This window comes from Alosa pseudoharengus, unplaced genomic scaffold, assembly GCF_046254945.1.
Source record: "Alosa pseudoharengus isolate Yale_2024_CS ecotype anadromous, Long Island Sound unplaced genomic scaffold, YU_APseudo_1.1 YU_APseudo_1.1_scf_4, whole genome shotgun sequence".
In the NCBI taxonomy this organism is placed as follows: Eukaryota; Metazoa; Chordata; class Actinopteri; order Clupeiformes; family Clupeidae; genus Alosa; species Alosa pseudoharengus.
The window spans coordinates 12,052,623-12,076,285 of record NW_027468774.1 but is presented as its reverse complement, the minus strand read 5'-3'; the positions used below and the strand labels follow the sequence as shown (position 1 = coordinate 12,076,285).

Genomic DNA, 23,663 nt, shown 5'->3' with positions numbered 1-23,663 from the left:
GGACCTGTAAAAGTATGAGCCATGTACTGTAGACCTGTGACCTTGTCAATGACTCTTCCCAGAGTATTTGGATCTTGTTTTCCTTGCCTGCCTGCATCCAAATAAAAGCATTGTATGTATATACTGTATATTTCACTTTTCCTTTAGATTGCAATCTCATCTGTGTTGTGCATGTAATAAATAAAATCATGCATCTTATTGAGTCTTAAGACATCACATGAGGTCATCTAAGGTGGCGTGTGATATCTTGAGAAACTTCAATAATAGGCTATTTCTGCATCTCTTGCACACTGCAAAACAACTGAATTGCTTTCAGGCTCCCACGGAGAGTTCAACCCCTTTCCTATGGGGCAATACATGATGGTTAGTCTATAGCAGCGGTTCCCAAACTATCCCCCCCGCGTACCACCGCCTACATTCCGACGCGGCTCGCGTATCCCCACCATCCGACACATAAACACATAAACCCCCCCCCCGCCGCGTTGACAATATTTGTTCGTTTCCTGGTTTTAGGTGCGTGCGTTTGGTCAGTTAAAAAGTTATGAAAAGTACCCTGCATAGTAGACTAACTACATCCACATACACATATATCTTATAATAGGCCTACAACAACGCCTGACAAGGATGTATTCGTTTGGACAACATTAGGCTATTGAAAGGCTAAACTTAGGCTACCTTTAGTTTGTTAAATGTAAAGCCTAGCTTAATGTTACCTTTCTTGCCCATCTGAAATAACTCCTAGCTTTGCTCCTTCCCTCCTTTCTGTTTTTGTTGTTTTCAAAAACCTGTTATATCTGCAAAACTTCCCCCCCCCCACGGACCATCCAATGCATTCAAAAGTAAAGCATTCTATTAGCTATTCCAGGCGTCAAATGTAATAAGCTGCCCTTTTTTTGATGAACACATACAGAGTTTATAAATGATATCCTTTAATTTTATGTTTCCATATCATTATGACCTGATTTGAAATTATGTATTTATTCATGAATTAATTACAAAAGATTTAAAATGTTCATTTTACACCTGTCCGCCATAGCCCTTTTCATCTCGCGTACCCACTAGAAGCAGCTCGCGTACCACCGGGGGTACGCGTACCACAATTTGGGAATCCCTGGTCTATAGTGTGCATGGTTATATCCTGTGCCAGGGTGTAGGTGTAGTGGTTTCTTTGCCACAATGCCACAACACCACTATGGGAACTTGAAAGCATAAACTTGGTGAGAAAAAGTCAGCATTTCATGACCTGTTTTTGCCATGTGATATGTGTGGGTTGAACTGTATGCATACACTGAGACCTACTAACTTTGTGTGAGCATTTATGTATGCCATGATATGCCATTTAAATAAAACAAAACACTTTCAAATAAAACAAATAATGACCCTGACCTTCTCTTACAGTGTATACAGTACATAAGTGCTCAATAGTGCTTGTTATTTTATGCAATGATGACTGAGCAATGAAGAGTAAACATTTAATTTCCACATGATAGTGTGTGAACCACAGATCAAGATAGATGTGTGACAAAGAAAAAAGATCTGTGACAAAGAAGAAAAAAAAATCTAAAAATACTCATCACTCTATAATGCGTGCCTGTGTGTGTGTGTGTGTGTGTCCGTGCCTGTGTGTGTGTGTATGTGTGTGTGCGTGTGCGTATGTGCGTGTGTGCGTGCAACTTTATCATCATGATAACCATTAGGGTCTTCTTGTCCCCTGTCAGCACATCTAACTTCCTGTCCCATGCAATCAGCAGAGGAAATGCCATCTCTCATAGATGTTTGCAATTAGCCTGGGAGCCCAAGATGCTCTTACATAAAACAGTTTATGCGTATGCACAGGACTGTGTGTGTGTGTTTGTGTGTGTGTGTGAGAGAGTGAGACAGAGAGAGAGAGACTGCGACTAAAAAACTATCCTTTGCACACACACACACACACACACACACACACATTAGCAGTCATGATACAGTCCTAAAATACTATGCCAGTGAAAGTATCACATTCAAAATAGTCAGTCAGATTTAACAAAAATGATCATTATTGATTAATGATTATTATTGTGCCTTGTGCCTTCATTCATAAGTAGTCCAAACCAAAAGGGACATAATATACCATCATGGTAAATGGAGGTCTATCATTAAAGGTGCTCTAAGCGATGCTGGGCAACGTCACTTCTGTTGACTTTCAAACAAAACAGAGAGCTAGCTCGCTACTTCCTCCCCCTCCCTCCCGTGCTGCTCCCGTGCAATTGGAACTCTCCTAAACACGCATCTCGTCTGTGATTTGCTGGAACAATTGTTATGTTTTCATGGGCTAGGTTTGCCCAGGTTGTGTTTGTTGCCGTTCTTGGACCCTGGGATGTCCACAGAAATTGCTTTTTTTTTTACAGTGTATTCAGGACACAGACAGCTAGTATTTTATAAGGACCTGTTATCTGACTCACTCTTGCTCCTCGTTCCCTGCCTTGTTCCAGAGGCCCCACTGGCTCTCATCTCCAAAACTCTATTTAGGGTGAACCGTTTCTCCTGGTTTTTTTTTAGTTTAAAAAAAAAAAAAAAAACAATAATAACAAGTGAGCAAGAGAGTTGGCAGCCTTGATGACACTGTAGCCTTTCATTGTCCCTTGTAGAGGCTATTGAAAACGCGATGGCGCAAATGTTGGTAGTTTTTTGAATGACAATAATAACTGATAGAGTAGACATTGGCTACTGGTCATCAGGCCTCATTGGCCTAAGTGAAGCGTTTTTTTTTTTTGGAGAGCTAGACACTGACTAGGCTACTTGGCTGATGAAGCATTGACCCAGGCCGACGGCCATTGGAGGGATAGCCCCTCTGGACTCTTCCAGTCTGACCCTGTATGTGTATGTGTGTCTGAGAGAGAGAGAGAGAGAGAGAGAGAGAGACAGAGAATGTGTGTATGCATTAAGGGGAGGTAGGGTGATTGGAACCAATTTCTGTTATTCAATTTCTGTTATTAGCTTCAAATCTTAGTTTTAGCTTTTTACGTAAAAAAAAATGACAGAGGTCCGGAGCTTGGTGACCTCATAGCTGGCTATGGGCCTGCATAACTGCGTTAATGCACTGATCTCCTTGTCAAAACAAAAATAGGCTAGGGCTAGCCTGACGAGCCAGACCCACATTAAAGCTGCAGTTGGCAATATTTATTTTGATCATATTCACTATAACCGACACACTGACAGAAGAACATAAATCAGCCAGTTTAAGGGAAAAAAAACGCACTTCTACCTCAACCTACAGTAGAGCCTGTTATTTGTTTTGCAAAAATCCACAGCTCCCGGTTCTTCTGGTCCAATCAGAGGAGGGATGTGTGAGATCTGACTGCAATCACAGTCTGGTGCGCACTGACGAGCACAAACTCGATGAGAGGGTGCTCGGTGGTAGTGGGGGAGGAGCATGAGAGTTGTAAACATTTAAAATTCCCTAAAAGTCCCTTCAATCTGTCAGACTTGCCAACTGCAGCTTTAAAATGTAGGGTCTGGGGACTCACTCTTGGCATTGCTCAGTTCGAGGGGCGGGATAATCGGTTTTCTTTCAAATTCCCTCTGCACGCAATAGGACAGCGCTACGACTCATGAGTCCCATGCGTTTTCCCACCAGCGGAGCTAGTTGGCTAGTTCAAACTTTTGCCAACTTAAAAAAAGCTTAACTTGTGTCACGCTGTTGCCAACAGCAACATCCATCTTCTATTTGTTCAAGTAGCAGGGAATTCCAGCCGAACCGTTGCAACTCTGCCATCAATCATTATGTTAACCCCGCCTAACGTCTCTATGCACGATATGATTGGCCCTATCAAAGTTAAATTTTTCCAGCTCGCAAGCCAACGGAGAGTTGCTAGACTAGCCCAGGCAGCAAATTACATTTACATTTACAATTACATTTGCTGCCGCTAGGGTGCGTCTAGATTTCTAGGCTAGGACTACATCAAAGGAAGCAACGATGAAAGGTTGGCATAAACAATGTGTGGCGTGAGGTGCGAGATGTTCGGCAGTTGCGGTAATGTGTTTCTCTTTAATAAACTGCATGTACACTTACAAAGTTCTCAATGCTTCGGTTTACATAGAGACCCTCATTATGCTACTGTGTAAGTGTGGTGCTATTTTGAGCGTTGTTAGTGGTTTAGAAATAGCGATTTCTTTCTACTGTATGTGTGCCCCGGAGGCTAGCGTTAAACGCTAATTAGCGGTTTGCAATACAACTGGTCACATTCGACTAGCATGAAAACAAATCCCATTGAACGGTCGAACTCGGTACACATGTGTTATTAACCCCTAGGTTCATTTTGCGCCGGAATTGTCCTTTAATTGTGTGTAGTGTTTTGAATAAATTGGCCCTGATTTCAAAAGTATGTTTAAGCAATTGAAAAAAACTGTAAAGCTATATTTGGAAGTCATTTGTATATTTTCTTTTTCATCCTTGGATTAGTTAGAGCAGTTTATATGTCTAAATTAATGAAATGTTATTTTTACATTAGACGTGACTGCATCTCGTCTCATCTGCACATGATGTACAGAATAGGTGTGAAGAACTGTCTCAAACCTTCAGTGCTACTTCTCTTTTTCTTGTTGTAAACAACTTCTATATAAAACGCCTACCTAAGCTAAAGCTCTTTGGAGTTTGTGTAAGCGACCAGTGGTCACTGACATTCTCCCTCTTTGCAAAAATACATAAAGAATCATTATATTTTGACTAAACCACTGAGTCTGTCCTCATTCGCCTTATTCACACGGTGGCCATTGTGTAAACCAAAATGAGGCTACAGGGTACACTTACTAGGGGGCAGCCGTGGCCTACTGGTTAGGACTTCGGACTTGTAACAGGAGGGTTGCCTGTTCGAACCCCCACCAGTAGGAAGCGGCTGAAGTGCCCTTGAGCAAGGCACCTAACCCCTCACTGCTCCCCAAGCGCCGCTGTTGTAGCAGGCAGCTTACTGTGTTGGGATTAATGTGTGCTTCACCTCACTGTGTGTTTACTGTGTGATGAGTGTGTTTCACTAATTCACAGATTGGGATAAATGCAGAGACCGATCGTCTGTTTAAAGCTCAATTCACACCAAAGATTCACAATGACACGAACCCATTTGCAGTTGCAGAGGTGTGAATTAGATGTTGCACGTTGTTGCAAGCCGTCGCAAAGCATTTACCATGTCTGTTCACAGTTGCAAGGTTTTAGAATGTTACATCAAGTTGCTGGTTAAAAGCTCATCTCGTCGTAAATCTTTGGTGTGATTTGGGCTTAAGTATAGTGCAGAGTCTGCAGACTGCGCACGTTATGATTAGATGGCAGTAAAAGACTGCGGTTGGAGAAAGCTAGAGTTCCAAATTGTATAACTTTTTTTAATATGAACTATGCCTATATGTCCGACTTCGTCATCGTTCAATTCATCCCTTGTGTTTAAAATTTGCGGATAGGCCGATGGTAAGCTTGTTTTTATGCTGGCAACAAAACAAAAGGGTTCGCGAACGCTATTCTTTATTCTAAATGCGTACCGCCATGGCGATGAAGAGAAAGAAGTAGACTATGATTTGAAATGCTGTTGTCAAATTTGCCAAAGAAAATACGGGAGAAACAATATGGTTCATCCTTTCTCATGCTGTTTCATTCGTGCTGAAAGGAGGGAGAACAAAACATTAAGCACGTTCCAGTTTTGCATATATAATTCCTGAACTGTTTTGGTCAGGGCTGATAATGCAACTGTATTTGAGAAAGGACTGTTAGGCTATTTGCTAGTGACAAAATATGAGCTTTCAGTGTGATCTCTTTGTAAATTACGTTTGATTAAAACATGTTTCATCCGTTCTGGCTATCCTGCTATTTGGATCTTTGGACATTCAGTTTGTTTGCAATAATTAATTAGATAATATTTTCCATCTTTGCAGAGGAAAAGTTTTGTGTAAAGGTAATTAAAGGCCTGTCTCATATAGACGCCTGTCTCTAGTACTAGCCAGTGCAGTTTGGCGATTTGGGAAAATAAAAGCCCGGGCTATTATTTGGAGTTTTACGGTAAGTAGCACCGGACTATAAGCCGCATTTATTTAGAAATTTATTTCACAAAATCCAAGACCTAGAACAGACAGAGACTATGTAACAGGCTTGTGCAAAATTCCAGAATTTAATTGAAACTGGCTCTTAAATTCCAATTCAATTCTAGAATTTCACTTGCATTTCAATTGAGGTAGCAAACAGGAAGCAGAATTGCAATTCGAATTGTGCACAACCCTGCTATGTAACTGGACACATAGAGGCCAAAATTGTAAATTCTACCAGGAATGTTAATGAAGACAAGGAGTGAATAAAGCTGAGGCGAGCTGGGCTATAACGAAGGAGGAGGGCCCGACAGTAATTGTAAAGCAATTTACAAAAGATTCACTGAACAAAAATGCTGATGTGGTACATGAAAATATAGCTAAAAATGTAGAGAATGCAATGAAATCAAGCATTTTTGGGGCGATATGGAGGCACAAGCCAGTAGCAGAGCAAGGAGTGAATGGCGGCAAGCTGAGTAAGGCGGCCAGGTCCCGATGGTAATTGTAAAGGAGATTTAATGAACAAAAATACTGATGTGGTACATGAACATTTAGCTAAAAATGTGGAGAATGCAATGCAATCAAGCATTTTGGGTGATTTAGAGGCACAAGCCGGCAGCAGAGAAAATGCGAATGCGAGAATGTGCGAACAACGCTATACTAAGGAAGCTACCCTTATTTTAGAGAATGTTCACATGCCTTTCTTAACCAGTATGAACATTTACATGTAATATGGAAAGGCAAGTTATTCAACTAGCACACAGAATAGGGTGACCAGATACTGTATCACGGTTTAAACTGGACAGTCCCGATTTTGAGTTGCGTGTCCTGAGTCCCGACAAAAGCCTATCGGACGCTAAAATGTCCCAGTTTACACTAACCACTATTAAAGTGTGGTCTTATTATAGCCCGATCATTAACTAAACCCATGTAGAAAGACTACAGCCTAAAGTGTCCGGTGTATGATTTCGATATGTGTGTGTGTGTGTGCGTGTGTGTCAGTCAATCGTAATGGTCTGCATAATCTTTGCAGACAACCTTACAGTGTATCTCTGTAAGCATTGTTGCATTGCCTCATCATCTGCTTCGGTTAGGACAATGCTGAAGAGAAAGTCATCATTCTCAAAATAACCTATGGCTGAGTTTTGTTTTCAAATGTTTTCATGCATGTCTGGATAACGGTTGAGGAATGTTTAGGAGACAGACGTAAATCCTCAAATTATGGCCTTTTATTTACAAAAGTCTTTTATTTACAGCTGCGCAAAGCACAGACCTTAATTGAGGGCAGGCTTGTATTCGAGGCAACAATTGTGTTGAAATGTATAGGACTGCTTCAGCCTCTGGCAAGATCAGAAGGGGGCGGCAAGCGACTGGTAGCTTTAGAGCGACGTGTTGGAGACCCAGTGTTAGACAACAACTTTTCATTTGCAACAGTATTAAACCGACCAACGATATAAAATATTAAGAAGAGCTTAAGATTTCATTGAGTTAAATCGAAACAATGTAGGCAATTATTACCCCTGCTTAGGCTATTTGGGGGCCAGCCTTTATTTGTCCGAATCTGAGGCCAGGCTATAGAATCCCGGCCACAATTTGAGGATTTAGCCTACTCTATGCACGTGTGTTTTAGGCTCCGCCAATCTCCGCCTGAAAGTGTGCAGAACTTTTGCATTTACATAACAATATTTAATAAATTTTCTTGGTGGTGCACACCCCCGAATCCTCTCTAACTTTCGGGCTTAAGTACAAAAAAATATCTGACCTGTCTCACGTTCACCAATGTCCCGATCTCATTCTACAAGCCTAGGGTGCCTTCTCGCGGCTGTAGATGGTAATGTGTAATGTACTGTAGGCAGGGGCGTATCAAGCTTTTTAAAAGTGTGGGGGTTGTGGGATAGGAAAATGAAACAATCTTGCCAAATTATAAATAACTCCCTACAGGGACGTTGTAAGTATTTTCTGAGAGGAGTGCGGACTATATTGGTGTCCGGCAGTTTCTACCCCCCAAAAAAAAATTAAATTCTGATTGCTAAACACACCATTTTAATGCAGTTTGCGGGACAGAAGAAGCAACGCCCCTCATACTGTATGTGTGGCTCATGTGACATGTAGGCCTACATGATCTACCTATCACTTCACTATTTGACACAACCATACATGGAGACATATCTCATGTTATAAATCAAGAAATCATTTCAGAAATTATGTTTTGTGCATATGGGTTAGCAGGCTACAATAAATTGCCCTAACAGACAGCAGCCTAATTTCGAGGTATCACTAATACCTAAATAAATATAATAATAAAGAATACAGAACTATAAGCTCAAATTCAAAAACGTTTAAAGTCTAACCAAACATATGCAAAGGGAATATAAATAAATTGTGTTGCATATAGCCAGCTTAATTAATTTCAATTTAAAGATTATGATTAGCAGTTTCTATGCTTTTTCCATTAATAGTTACAGGAAGCCACGTTGTTGTTTAAACTATTGTTGCTTCTAGCCCACGTTACAGTTTCACTTGCTGCAGGGACACACACATTGCATGAGCGCTCTATATGAGTTCTACATGCTGGAAATCTTAGTTCTCAGATGTAGAACTCAAATGTGTCTTGACGCCTCCGTTTGTAAGATCAAAATAAGATGTTCTAAATGGAACGCGATCGTAAGACATTAAGATCTCCAGTAGATGTAGCACTACGAGACACATTGACAGTGAAATCAGATCAGACGTGTGAAGCACCGGGCATAACTTAATTTCGCGGCTATGTGGACCAGTAGCCTAGGTTAATTGTTGAGGAGGCCCATAGTTTGAGAAAAGCTGCAGATCATAGACAGAGAAAGCATAATGCTCTGAGAACAGTAGCCAAAGGTCTTTCTGCACAAACAAGTGCATTGGTGCGCGCACCCCCGTATTCACTTTGACTCTGCATTTATACAGTGTGACAAAAACTGTCAGTCAGAAAGATGCACACTTTGAATTTGATCAGAGTGGCTCTGGTTCTTCACTGGCTAACTATATGTGATTGGCTGGATGACCATTCAATCAAATCAACAGACCTATTTGTGTCTCTTTGTGTGCGCGTTGTGGTAGATACGGTTCCAACTCTTTACGGGAGCGTTTATTTCCATATTTTACTTTCATTTTAATCTGACAAAAAGTGTGGGGGATAGAATCGTGTTCCAGCAAAAGTGTGTACGTTATAACACCCACATCCCCCACGCTTGCTACGCGCCTGACTGTAGGGCTCATGTCCATTCATACTGACCAACATTTAAAAACATGTTAAATTATATATTTATGTATATATAAGTCGCACCTGACTATAAGTCGCAGGACCAGCCAAACTATGAAAAAAGGTGCAACTTATAGTCCGCAAAATACGGTAATTGGTCATGCTTCATCACGTTTTAAATGTATTATATAATGAATCGTAAACTGAAACATGATTTATATCACAAATCAAGTTGCTATTGCAATAAAAGTGATCATAACAAAATATTTTCCCTAATTTGTTCAGTCCTATTCCAAATGGTCTCTGTGGTATCATACCCTAAATCAGACCTTTTGAATGATTGAATGTCTCTAAAAGTACCAGGGAGAAGGAGATGATGCAACACTTGCAGAATGTTTGGTACCTCAAGCACAGTCCACCATGTTTGGGTGAAAAGAAACATAACATGCAGGTGAACCCTAACCTGGAACTGCACAGCCTCTGAGTTACTATTTCTTCTCTAGCACATTAGACCAGACACTGTCTTACATGCTGACCAATTCCAAAGGTACTCATTACAGACAGAGAGAGAGAGAGAGTTTCTGAAGGCTGATACTGGAACCGGATGCTATGGGAACAATCAGTTGGACAGGAACTGCTTTTTTACACATTAGTGTTACTCTTCTGAAGAATCTGCCAAACATTCATTTATGGTTGTTGATGCATTGTAGACATGAAAGGAAATCACTTTGCTGTGGAAGAGGGAAATGCAATGTGGGTGGCACTGGGACTGGCTATAGATGTTTTAGTGCTCCCTTGATTAAGCTCACGGTGGTATGAGTAACTGAAGTGGCAGGCTACATTGTGAAATGATCAATTGTACAAAAGCTTTTTGACTATGTACAGGTCTTAATGATGACATCGGAGATTCAGATGGTGGGGTTGCATTTTTCCGTTCACCTTTAAGGATATTGTCATCTACAACGGCAATACAAACTCAATACAATACAACGCTAATTGCACTGATTTGAGCACGCGCGCGCACACGCAAACACACACACACAGAAAGTGTGTGTGTGTGTGTGTAAGAGAGAGAGAGATTCACATACATAGTAATTCCAGAAAGAGAGAGACTACATCCAGTCCATAATTAATCCGACCCAGTGTCCGCGCTGTCCGCTGTCACTGTCAAGGTGCCCTGGCGGCTCACTGGGAGGGAGTCGGTAACAGTCGTAGCCAGTAAGCCAGTGATTTCATTTATGACTAGGACACACCGGAAGAATGACTAATGTGTACACTGACTTAGCAGAGCACGGCTTTGGTGAATTGTCAGTCCGTTGCACATGCGGCGCAAGAGACTCCAAAGAGGGGAGAGAGGTGGGAAAACACACCCCTGGCGAGATTTCATCTGTGTACATCCTAGTTTGAGAGTGAACATTTAAAAAAGTTTCAGAAAAATATCTCCCTGAAAAGGAAAGTCATGGCTTATTTTCACTTTGGTGGTTTCTCCGTGGATTTGTCCCTCCTGTTGCTTACCCTGCTGCACGGTACTTTTCTGCCAACGGACGCTTTTAATTTGGACGTGCGCTTTCCTGTTGTAAAAGAAGGAAAAACCAATGGCAGTTTATTTGGGCTGTCGGTGGCCTTTCATAAACAAACGTTGGGCAATCAGCGATACTTGTGAGTATACCTTTAAATAATATTTCCTAGATATGTTTAGCTACATGCGAAACCGCTACAGGTGCAAAAGAGTGGTTGTGTTGGTTTTTCCATACGCAACCTGCACGCACCTGTTAGAGACTTAGTCGACTGGTCGATCTCCAGGTCTACGGTTACACTACATAAAACAAAAGCGGGTACAAAGTTCAACTTGTCATCCACTGCACTCGTTAACTGAAATAAGCAAACACTCAGATGGATCAGATGGATCACAGGACCATATTGGTTAATGTTAGCAGGCAACTTTATATGCGTTTAGACACCTAATGTACACGGTATTCTGCATTCAGACATACAACATAAACATCTATTTGCGGTATGAAGTTTGCAGATGAAGATGGGGTAATGTAGATTTTTCTGAGGAACTGTTGTTCTAAGGTGTGGATTTAGCCAATGATTAACTTTGCTGACGCGCTTGGGCACAGTTAACGATACATTCATGTTCATTCATGTCTTAAAATGAGCTTATGTACAGTTTCTACATCTTAGTTCTGTTTAACAAATAACGACAAATGTAGAGCCTCAGAGGAAGGTGCGTTGTCCAGGCCTAGTGGAACATGTACAGAGCTCAGTTCCACTAGCACTTTATTCACTAACTGGAGAACAAAGTGGAGTTGAAGTTATTTACAGAGCCCAAGAGACTAAGTTCATCTGAGTGCCTTTAAGCCACTCAGTGAACTTCACCTTTCACCATACTGAAAAACCTACTGATCATCAGTGATCAATGGATTCCACCAATGAATTCCACTGCCCTGATACTGAACTTGAAAATCTAGACATGTGCCATCTGTCTTATCATCTGTCTTAGAACAGGTAAAGCAGAGGTCAAGGGTATAGGGGAATGGACACACACACACACACACACACACACACACACACACACACACACACACACACACATGCATACATACAAACACACACACACACACACACACACATACATACACACACACACTCACACACACACTTGCACACACACACACACATACTCACACACGCACACACATACACACACGCATAAACACACATACACACACGCATAAACACACACACACGCTAAATATGTCTCTGTCATGCACACAGACCACAGACACACATTCTTCAGTCTACTTCAATTTAATATGTGGCATTAATTTTCAGACGATGCATTAGGTGATATACATAAGCAGACCGACATTGCTTCATCTTCCATCTGTAAACTGTTGCTAAACACACAACACTAAGTGAACTAAAACCCACAATGCTTATCCTACACAGACGACTACTGTAATTTATGTAATTACGGCATGCTTTTTAACCTGGAGAGGGGTGTAGTAGCTTCTATTTACTCTCAGATTTCATTTGTGGTGACAAGCATTGCACTGAGGTTTGCGAGAGACCTTAACAAATGTCTGGCTTTCTCGTATAAAGCTTCCATTATCCCGGCGCCCGAAGGAGTAGGCATGCCAGGGATTTCACAACTAGAGTATGCAACAGGCTCGTGCTGGAAAGATGTTTGTCTTTTATTACAGAAGGATCTGACTTGCCGAATAGCCTACAATCCAACTTTGATTGAATGCCTCATACTTGCACAGATGCGTCTTGACTGAGAGACCAGATGAATGCTGCCCAGATGACATGGGAGGGAAACAGAGGAGTTATTTCCGTTCAGTTGGTTCTTGTGGGATGGTGGATGGTCTAGTTGTTCTCTGAGTTTCAAAGCGTATACAGCTTTCTGTGTCAAGTAGAAATCATTTCTCCCAAGGGATTTAGGTAAACCGTCTTCCACAAGAAAGGATGCTTAAATATATAGGGCGTAATCCTGGGAGGCATGAAGCCTTGGCGGAATTCCCTGGATTTTTACTTGTGTTACGTCATGCAAGGCTTTGTGTGTTTGTGTCTGATTGATTCAATTTCTATTGAGAAACCTTAAAAGGTCACAAAGTAGTAGAGCATGTCTCATCTCAATATAATGGCATGAGTCCTGTTATACTTGCCATGTACGTAGCTCCTTCCATGAGCTCTTGTAGAAGTAGCCACAGTTATAGGATTTCATCATCTCCATTAATTGATGCATGTTTCATGGACAGCTCATGCTTTGTAGAGATAAATTCCAGGTGCTAACTACTAACTGCTAAGATACAGAGGCATGAATCACAGGGCTCAAATAGGCCTGTAATGGACACAAGCAAACCTCAGCTGACTTTCAATTGTCCAACCATTAATTATTTACATCCAAATGGAATTTCACAGTGCCAGGTATTTTGATACAGTAGTCTCCATACAGAATGCTTTTTCCAATGCCCCGCTTACAATTTTCAATACTCACTATATAAACTGACCTCTATTTAAGTATTTCCTCATGTGGAGGTTAAACAGCAGTGGCTAAAGAGTCAGGGACTGTGTCTAAAAACAGAGAGAGGTTCCCGACTGTGACTTAAGTCTGTTTAGAGATGTGTCTTTTGCACTGTGTACATATGGTTTATTCGGCACCCACTGAAGGACAGGAAAACTGTCTTTATTGGGAGCAGATGTGGACCCAGCTTAAGACCACACTGGAGCTCTGATGTCCTGTCTGGAGCCCTTTATTGGTTTGCAAGTGACATACTCCCCGGAGTCTTCCACAAACATATGAAAAAACAACAGCGTTTTTAATTAACCGACACAGAAAACAGACCTCCACCACCCCAACCCCCACCCACCCATCCGTGGCCTTTTACAAAAATTGAAAATGACAGAATAGAACAGTAAAAAGACCCATGCATTTCTCAAGCGCATGAAAGCAGAGGGTAAAAGGGAGGCGTCCTTGATCCAGAGGAGAAGCCAGCTCTCTCAGTCCTAGACAGATTGTCCCTGTGCGGTTAATGTGCTTCTCCAGCTGCATAAATGGCAGGATGAGTGAGCATGTCCAGAGACTTCCTGGTGTCATTTGTGTGCAGAGGGGGTAGGGGGTAGTGTAGTGGAGAATATTAGGCCTGCTCTGGTCCCCCTGGGAGTGATTCTTGGACTCTGATTTTTTTGTGTGTTACAAGTCAAGATTTAGTTTGTGGTCACATGGTTGTTGGTGTTCAGTCGTCTGTGCCAGATCCTGGTGTAATGTTTCATCCGAGGCAGCGATCTGGCAGAAACTTGTAAATGTGTGAAGCCATTATTTCTGTGCTGATACTAGTGGTCAGAGTAAACATCAGCTGGCGTTAGAGTAGACCTGGTCCAGAATATCAGCTGGCGTTAAGAGTGGACCTGATCGGGTCCTGGAACATCAGCGGGTGTTAGAGTGGATCTGGTCCGGAACATCAGCTGTGCTGTTAGAGTGGACAACATGGTCCGGAACATCAGCTGGCATTAGAGTGGACCTGATCGGAACACAGGTGGCATTAGAGTGGACCTGATCGGAACACAGTTGGCATTAGAGTGGACCTGATCGGAACACAGGTGGCATTAGAGTGGACCTGATCGGAACACAGGTGGCATTAGAGTGGACCTGATCGGAACACAGTTGGCATTAGAGTGGACCTGATCGGAACACAGGTGGCATTAGAGTGGACCTGATCGGAACACAGGTGGCATTAGAGTGGACCTGATCGGAACTCAGTTGGCATTAGAGTGGACCTGATCAGAACATCAGCTGGTTTTAGAGTGGACCTGATCGGAACATCAGCTTGCATTAGAGTGGACCTGATCGGAACATCAGCTGGTTTTAGAGTGGACAGCATGGTCTGAATGTTAGCCTGATCTGAGTCTGGCACTATCTGTTGCTGCTTCTGCTTCCCACAGGAAGGGATTGTCCGTCTAATTCTTAGATTAAACGGCTTGCCTCTGATAAAAAGGAGAGAGAGAATATTCACAGCATTACTGTCCACAAAATGAATTGGCTATCACTATGCAGAATACAATCTCTATTCAAAACAGAAGGTCTAACAAGGTGGAATATGAATATCTATTGATGTAAAATATATGACCATACATTGCATATTTCTAAAACGCTGGATAGAATCCCCTTTTCTTCTGTAAGAGCCATTATTCTGTTGTGTCCCTCAAGCCGTACGTATTTACTGTATCTATGGGCTATTGTGTGATCCTGCCACTGTGATATGATCAGTATCATTGTCAGCAGACACAGGAAGTAGTTATCTCCCCGCAGCTGAGGAAGTGCAAGTCTTTTTGTGTGTGCTGCCGCGGTGGCATTAGTGGACTAATCAGTAGCGCAAGTAAATGGCAGCTACCACTAGATTACGTTCCCTGTTGGCCAGATCGCTTCGGGCCTCTGATGTAAGATGCTCATTCACATATGCAATGTTTGCGCTCTGAAATGAGGCAATGAAAAAAAAAAAAAAAAGGCAATTGATGTCGAATTGAGTCCTCATTAGTTCAGGTCCATAGGCGGTGCAACCAGGGCGGCTATGCGACCACAAATTTGGTGTTAAACATCTGCCTTTATCAACTCAATTTCTGATTGGCAGGAAATATGTTGGCATGAGGAAATGCTGACTGGTCTATTGAAGGATGGGAAAACATAACGCGGACACTGTAAATGAGAGTGAAAAATAATATTGCATAGACTCCTGCTGCAATCCAAAAGAAACAATCTTCATCTTCAACTGCAATAGCGAAAAGAATCCTGTTGTCAGATCAGAATGTTAGATTAGATAGAAAAGACTATATCTTCAGGGGTGAGATTTCATCTGTTGCTTGGCTTCATGTAATGTTTTTATGCCAGGGAAACAGCCTTTGGGCATACTGTATTTATACGTATTACTACATATTAATGTGTGTGTGTGTGTGTGTGTGTGTGTGTGTGTGTGTGTGTGTGCAGTGTTTCCCACAGAACTGAATTCTATTTGTGGGGGTAGGTTTGCAGAATTAAAGGTAAACTATGCAGTATTGGCAATTTCCTTACTGTTTTTTTTTTCGGTTTTTGCTTATTTTTCGCTTGCTCTTTCATGACGAATGGCTGAGAAACTCCATCGCTACCTTTTTCTAGCCGATGCCTGGCGTGTATGTGTATTTGAATGCAGTAAAGCAATTTGTTACACTCGTTATACTTCCTGACACTGAGGCCGTCGGCCCGCCGGCCCACAGTCGCAAGGGTGTTTTTTCCGCTCACAGGCGCTAGGGGGAAGCGAGACGGCCACCATTCAACCCGAAAAAAGTCATCTAACCATTCCAATGACTCTGAAGCTGGTAAATGAAGGTAAATGAAGCTAAAAAACTTGCATATTAAGCTAAAAAACCTGCATAGTGTGCCTTTAACTTGAATTCAACAGTTTTTAACAAATAAGCGTAGCATGGTTATGATGAACCAGATTTAAGCACAATTTTTAGTACAACCTGGAAAATCATTGTGTGGTGGTTAATGTTGATATTGTGGTGGGCCGCCACAAATAAGTCAATGTATGGGAAACACTGGTGTGCGTGTGTGCACGTGTTTGTGTGTGTGTGTGTGTGTGTACTGTAAGTGTGTGTGTGTCTGTGTGTGTGTGTGTGTGTGTGTGTGTGTGTGTGTGTACTGTAAGTGTGTGTATGTGTATGTACGTGCGTGTGTGCCGAAAACCCTGCACTGCTCAGTTTCTACTGAACAATAGATGTCTGACCGGGGTCATAACTTGCTTTTAGTTGAAAGGTGGTAATGAACCTTGAGTCCAGTCCCTGATTCTGTTTTAGCTCCTATGTCGACTGAAGAGCCCAGATAATCAAAGGGAATTATCACTAATGAGACACTTTACAGCAGCCTGAATCTCTACTCGTTATCACACTATTTCTATCAGACTTCATGGGCGTGCCTCTGCTACAGGAATGAATGAATGGCCATTAAGCTATCAGGAGGCAAGAACTGGACCCACACCAGAAGAATATAAATGTCTCTCTTAGAGAGAGAGAGAGAATACTTATGAGAGGAAATGAAAAGACTGAAAGTATTTCTCAAAGCTTAGCCTTATCTTTTGAATGTTCTGTCCTGGATTTAAAATAGTATAAAACATGTTTCTGATAGGGCATCTGTTGTGGTGTTATGCCTAACAGAAGGTCACCAAATGACCTTGAGTATAACATGCTACACTGGAGTTGCACCCTTTTGTTTCTCTGGCATAAAAAAAGAAATAAAAGCAAAGTAACACATCAGGGCAGTGTTATTGGAGTTTATTCAGTTATTTCAGATTTACAATCTGGTTGGTGGAAAAGCATTCTAACCGATTTGTTATTTCTCACAACACATGATTTTGTGCACTTTTGTCAATACAGCCTGAAAGTAAATTCATACATTCCTATCTCCATGTAGACCCTTTCAACAATAAAAACAAAAACAATGCTTGAACGTTCTATTTGGTTCCCAATCTACTTCCTCTGCATTAAGATAACATATGGAATGTTAAAACGGAAGCCTTGTGGGGCCAACTATGATGCTGATAATGGAACTGTCTTGAAAGGGTCTGTAAAAGTGTTGTCCATTAAGTGTGTCAAGAAAACAGAAATGAAATGTAACTTATACCTTGTAAAATGTTACATGCAACAAAATCCTAGCCTTACACACCCCAGGCCTCAGTAAACTCTGCCCTATATTTCACAGACGTCCATTTTGGCTCTTAGCTGGGAGTCTCCTGTCTCTGTCTGAGTGATGAAGTGTGTGAGAGAAACACTCAGGTGGGCTGCTGTGAGTTGCACCAGCCACGCTCCTCACTAAGATCAATATGAATCAGCTAGTAGTCACTTTGGGGCGAAGCAGACCTGCTCTGCTAGTGCAATATATCTGTCTATCTGTCTATATATCTATCTATCTGTCTATCTGTCTATCTATCTATCTGTCTATCTATCTGTCTATCTATCTATCTGTCTATCTATCTGTCTATATATCTATATCGGTCTATCTATCTATCTATCTGTCTATCTATCTGTCTGTCTATCTATCTGTCTATATATCTATCTATCTATCTATCCATATATGTATATATCTGTCTATCTGTCTATCTATCTATCTACAGTATATATCTGTCTATCTATCTCTCTGTATATCTATCTATCTATCTATCTGTCTATCTATCTATTTATCTATCTATCTATATTTATTTATTTATTCATTCATTCATTCATTAGTTCATTCATTCATTCATTCGTACATATATTTTTTTATTTTATTTAATATTTCAAGACTCACTGGATTCATTTTAGGCACAGCTGCCATGAGTGTTTTTCTGACAGATTGAAAAATACAGTGTGGAGAATAAACTCTGTTGTGGACCATCAGTGTTTTCAAGGAATGCCAACAACAAACCTTTCAAAGCGGTGCTGTCTAACTTCACGCCAGCTGCTAATTCTCTCGAGGACCCCCGGTGGTGGAAGGTGTGTGGGGGTGGGGGGGGGTTGTCAGGGGGGGCTGGCTCGACAGGGGTTGACTTGCGGGTCAGCGCAGACTTCCCGTGGCCCTTTAAGCTCGTTATGTCAGCTCTCAGTTTGTCTTCCCCACTAATTGAATCCAGCTTTTAATGGAAATCTATACGCATCCCACATGCGGCTATATCAATTACCCGCACTGCCGTGGATGAAAAGAGATGTGTGTGGATGGAAAGAAGCAGAGCGGGCTCTGGCCTGTGAGATGAGAATGAGAAATGGCGTTGGGTGAGTTTGTAGCTGTTAACACGGTGCACCTTCGTATGAGGTGGTGACTTTACCACAGGCCTGATAGCACTGATAGCACTCTGCAGCTCGCCTCGGGATAGCACTCTGCAGTCTTTTATCTATGCACCATATGCCTCAATGGTCATTCATCATAGCATGTGTGATGTAGCACTGGTGGTATTTCAGTGTTTGTACTGAACTTGGTGCAAATATATGAAATGTTTGAACAGAGCATGCTCTATGTTTGTCGTTATTCCTAGAAATGCATTTTTTTAAACTTATATATTTAAATATCTGTGGTTTGTCAGTGTGTTTAGATTGAAAGCAAAGTGACAGGAGTATACATTGTTTAGGAATATTGGTCATAATTCATTAGTTCTGCTTTATCACCCTTATTCCCTTTTGAGTTATTCCCACCAGTCATATTTGATGAGCTGGTGGAATTAGAATATTGCTGAAGTAAGTGATACTGAATCTATATTCAGATTCATCACCCCGAACATGTGAGGAGATTGTAGCGCTAATTTAATTAGCCACTGGGGCCAACTTGAAGCCTGGCATTTGTACCTAAAGACATCTGTCACTCTGACATATGCTACAGAATTGTATCAGAAACTGATTTGATGACCCCTAAGGTATTATGGGGGGTGATTTTCTCGTAGGCCAAATGTGTTTCCAGTGGCCTGCGCCCAGGGTGTGTGATTGAAGTGCTTGTAGCCGTAATGACTTCTCTCCTTTAATGAGGCCGTTAGCATAGGCCGAGCATTAGCCCTCTCCCACTTATTTCATTAATCTGTGCTCGAACAACAGCTCGGGTCTCCACTGCACCGCTACGGTTCTGGCGTTGAGACCCTGGTGTTGAAATGGGTAGATGGATAGATGATTCAGTAGATTCTCAGTAATGTCTAGAGAGAGCACGATGCGTGCTTCACGAAAATCTAAATAATGTCTGAGAAAGATTACACCAGAGTTCTAGGAAATACGTAGTTGACCTCTCCTGACCTCACATTACCGTTTCCCGCTTTGCTTGATAAACGGAGTGTGTGCGTACAGTAACACCAACACACACAGATGAGTTTAGCAGACACACACTCTCTTCTGCAGGAAGCCTGGCTCAGGCAATGCAACCTCAATAGGAAATATGTGTCTCATACAGTAGTGTAGCTGTGTTAACCACGACACGACTGAGATGGCAATCACTATGAGGGTGTTTTTTCCACCTTTTTCTTGATGGGTCGACAGCTCAACTGAGTACTTTGACATGGCTGACTTGAACACATGAAGCTCATGTTCTCGTGGAGTAGGCGTTCGAAATGCCACGACGGCCTGATACTAATCAGCAATAATACACCACTGATGTGATGTTTGCCTCAGACATGACCACCAGCAGAACTGGTGGACTCATTAGGAAGGGTGGGAAAGTGCACTGCGTGGGATGAGTTTTTTTTGGTTCATTAAGGTCCTACCACTCGACGGCCTCTCAGTTTCTCGTGACCCCTGGGGGTCGTATTCAGTGAGAGGAAGCTTTGTGCTCGCATTTCCGATGCCCTTCAACCCCCCAGATTTCATTTCCTCTACAATTACTTTCTGCTCCTTGTTCTCTCCGGTCTTCCCTTGCCTCCAGTAATCCAGCGTCTGACGAAACGTGTCCATTCTCCGAGCCAGCATAAAAATGACCTTTCCAAAAGTTAGCCCTTTGTTCTGGTCTGTTTTAAGTGTTCCCTCGCTAGTACCACATAGGCACTCACCCTGATAGTCGTCTTCATTGTTCACCAGAGAAACATGGTCGTAAAAAGCAGTGTAAGTGGATCTGACCTGAATTGGTGGTTGTTGTGCACAGATAATGATAGCACTGAATGCGTCTTTGTCTGGCAACCTTTGTAATGGTTGTTTTACTGTGTCTGGTCAGTTGTAGGTTCCAGGTTTAAACTGTTTTTTTAGAATGGCCTCCCATAACTCTTAAACATGTATACAATATGTTTATATGTACAGTATGTATACATATGTTTATGATGTATACATATGACGGCCGTGGTTCAGAGGTACAGCACTATGCATTGTGAGAGCTTGAAGTGATCAGACAAATGCTTCATGCATGCATTATGTAATTAATTAAGTATTTTACAACCTGTATTCTATTTGAAGATGTTTTTATGGTACAAACTTTCAACAGGGACAAAACTTTGATATTAAACTATTCAATGTAATGTACTTTGAAAGTAGACAGCTTCTACAGTACATGCATTGAATTGCATAGTTTATGTGTGTATGGCACATTACTAAACTACTACACTAAATGTAAAAAACAAATCTTTTTAACATTTTTTTTCTTTTAATGGGTAGTGAAAGTTGATGCTTAGGTCTGTAGGTGATTGACAGCAGGCTTGCTAAGAGTTCTTGAGAAAAGACATAGAGCCAAGAAAACACTGACTCAGTTGGCTTGTGTTTGAGTCTTGAGAGAAATGCCCGCTTGCTTTGCAATGAGGAGTGATATCCAGTCTTTTATTCAATGAAATTGAACAATTCAATTTAAAAAATAAACTTTGTTTATCCCTGAGAGGCAATGCCAAAGAAAGCAGGTGTAGCAAAGGGCACACAACAGAACTAAGCTAGTGACATATTTGCACGGCAGTTAAGTTGTGGTGAAGACAACAACAACACATTACATTTATATAACGCTTTTCACGACACTAGAGGCACTTGACAGTAGCCTACAGCACACAACACAGACAAACAGTGACAAATGACTGCAATAGGGATCAAATGTCCAGCAGTAGCATCAGGCCATATATACTGTAAAACATATTGAGGACAAATCTTTACAAGATCACGTCTGTGGCCTGTCACTCAGACACATTTTTTCCCACACTGCTGTCAAAGACCCAGGAAGTGTCTGTCTAGCACCACTGCACAGCATGTGAAGTTGAGTATAGTGTGACTATTGACATGTGCAATTTGTTGTTCTATTAGTAGCTCATTTTCAGAGTTTCTTTTCTACAGTAGCCCTTAAATCGATTGCTTTCAATCTTAATCTGCGTCGAAGCTTTACTGCAATCATAATCTGTTTCGGAAGGTGTTCCATACAGTATAGCCTCTTGACATGAAAACACAAAGATGTAACCTGGGGCGATACCTGTGGTTAAGGAAATTAGCAGTGTTTGTTCTGTTATCTCCATGGCGATCTACTGTTGCTTATCTAGCATCATACAGAGTCACGTATTATGCAGTTAAGGTAGGGCTGGGCTCTATGGTTGATTTCACTGGGTGAAGGCTTTTTGGAGGCAGCTCTCTCTCAGGCTGTAGTATCTGCAGATAACTTCAAAACCAACTGAAGCTGATACTATAAGGGGCCCACATGCACATACAGTACGCTCACTCAGGTGATTGATGTGGGTTTATGCTGGAGTGAATTACATTGTATTATGTGCCCATGTGACAGCTGAGCTTTGGCTTGGCTGTGCATTTAGTTCTGCATTCTGCTCATTGCTCCATTTCATAAGGGCTGGACATCTACGGACTCCTCTGGTGGTTAAGGTAACCTCTCAGCTAAAGGCCTCAGGGGAACAACAAGGTGATTGTTGTTCCCCTGAGTTGTTGGTTGATCCCCAAGGTTGTTGGTGTATGGGCCTTAACCATTTTTGCTGTTAAATACACATTTAGCATCACAGGAACTCTGCTGTCTTGACAGGAACTGCACAGACACGTTTGCAGGACATGCACATTTTTCTATTTTTATGGACTAATATCATATTCAGTTATTTGTGTGTGAATACAGAGACGATCAGGTCAATCAGTTGTTAGTAAGTCTGTGAGCTCGGCAGGCTATGGTGTATGTGGTGATTTAGAAACTGGTTGTGTGTGTAAATATAGATGTTTGTGAAGACATTTTGCACTGTTTTCCACACTGTTAACATCAGATCAACCTCTCCAGGCTGCCTTGTGCTTGAGTTCACAATTGCCGCAAAGTAATCTTTGAAAGCAAATATAACCAAAACTTTACGTTAGTCAGTCTAAGGCTGCCAGGCTACTCTTTGCTGTTTTCAGTCTGATCAGTCTTGTTGGAGGTGGGTAGGCTCATAGCATAGGTCTCTAAAAGGTGATATGATTTAAAGAATAGTATGTGTAGTACACACAAAGAGGTGCAAACACACACACACACACACACACACATACTACGGCAGCTTCTGCTGGTATTAGCTATGCTTAGAATACAGCATGTATTTCTGTGAAAACAAAAGTGAGAGAGACCAGAAAGGATGAGGTGTGTCCGGTGAGTCTGAATGAGCACACACACACACACACACACACGTAAACTTGAGGTGTGTCCGGTGAGTCTGAATGAACCATCTGTGACTGACAGCAGATGAAAATAATGAGTTCTTCACTCCTCCTCGAAGCCCCGAGCCCTGACTTGCCAATCACGAACTCCTCAGGCTGTCTAGCAGTACCAGGGCACTGGACACACCTTCATCTAGGTGTGAGGTCACTGCAGGGAGTGGCAGGACATGACTCAAGCAACTGGGCATTGCAGCCCGCAGCCTCGCGCTCCGAGACGAGACCCAGGGGTTATTAAACAGTAATTTCCTCTGTACCAGCTCAAAACAGGGACAGGAATGCTGCTTACTCACTCCCCTCCCCACACACACGCACCCCACCACAGCTGAACACCTGAGTGTGAACTGGCAGAATATGTGAGCAAGACCAGGCTGCTAACAGTGGGGTTACAAATGACTTTTGAAAGGCCACCACTGTGTGTTAGGTTCGTGACTAGGCCTACTGGGCATTGCTGTGTCAACGGCATTGTCAACGGTGGCAACGGCTGTGTCAACGGCAGTTAATTTTTCTTCATTTTTGTACATTTTTGAATGCTCGTTTTACTTTGTCATTTCTGTTAACTAGAATTTAAGCAGTTAATAATCTGGAGAGATAGAGAAACAAAACAAATCTTAGCTTAAGGCTAAGTTTTTTTTTGTTTATTTTCCCCAATCAAAACCAATCAAAACTTAAATCTCCATGACATGGGATTCACCAGGCTTCTCCTCCCTGAGGTTCATGGGGTGGCCTTTGGGTGTGTTGGAGAAAAGCTCTCAAAAGTCTGGGTAGG

The 23,663-nt window shown here is 41.9% G+C and overlaps 1 protein-coding gene across 2 annotated transcripts in view; it reads left to right on the top strand.

Moving 5' to 3' along the window:
• The first annotated feature begins 10,342 nt into the window (after positions 1-10,342).
• The window catches only part of LOC143101693 (integrin alpha-3-like), a 36,435-nt gene continuing 23,114 nt past the window's right edge, over positions 10,343-23,663 (top strand). The window contains exon 1 of one of the 2 annotated variants that reach the window (XM_076264837.1): positions 10,343-10,933. In XM_076264837.1, the coding sequence (XP_076120952.1) occupies positions 10,734-10,933 (200 nt within the window). In that variant the 5' untranslated portion in view covers positions 10,343-10,733. The remainder of the gene's footprint in view (positions 10,934-23,663) is intronic. The other variant, XM_076264836.1, reaches the window with a different exon arrangement.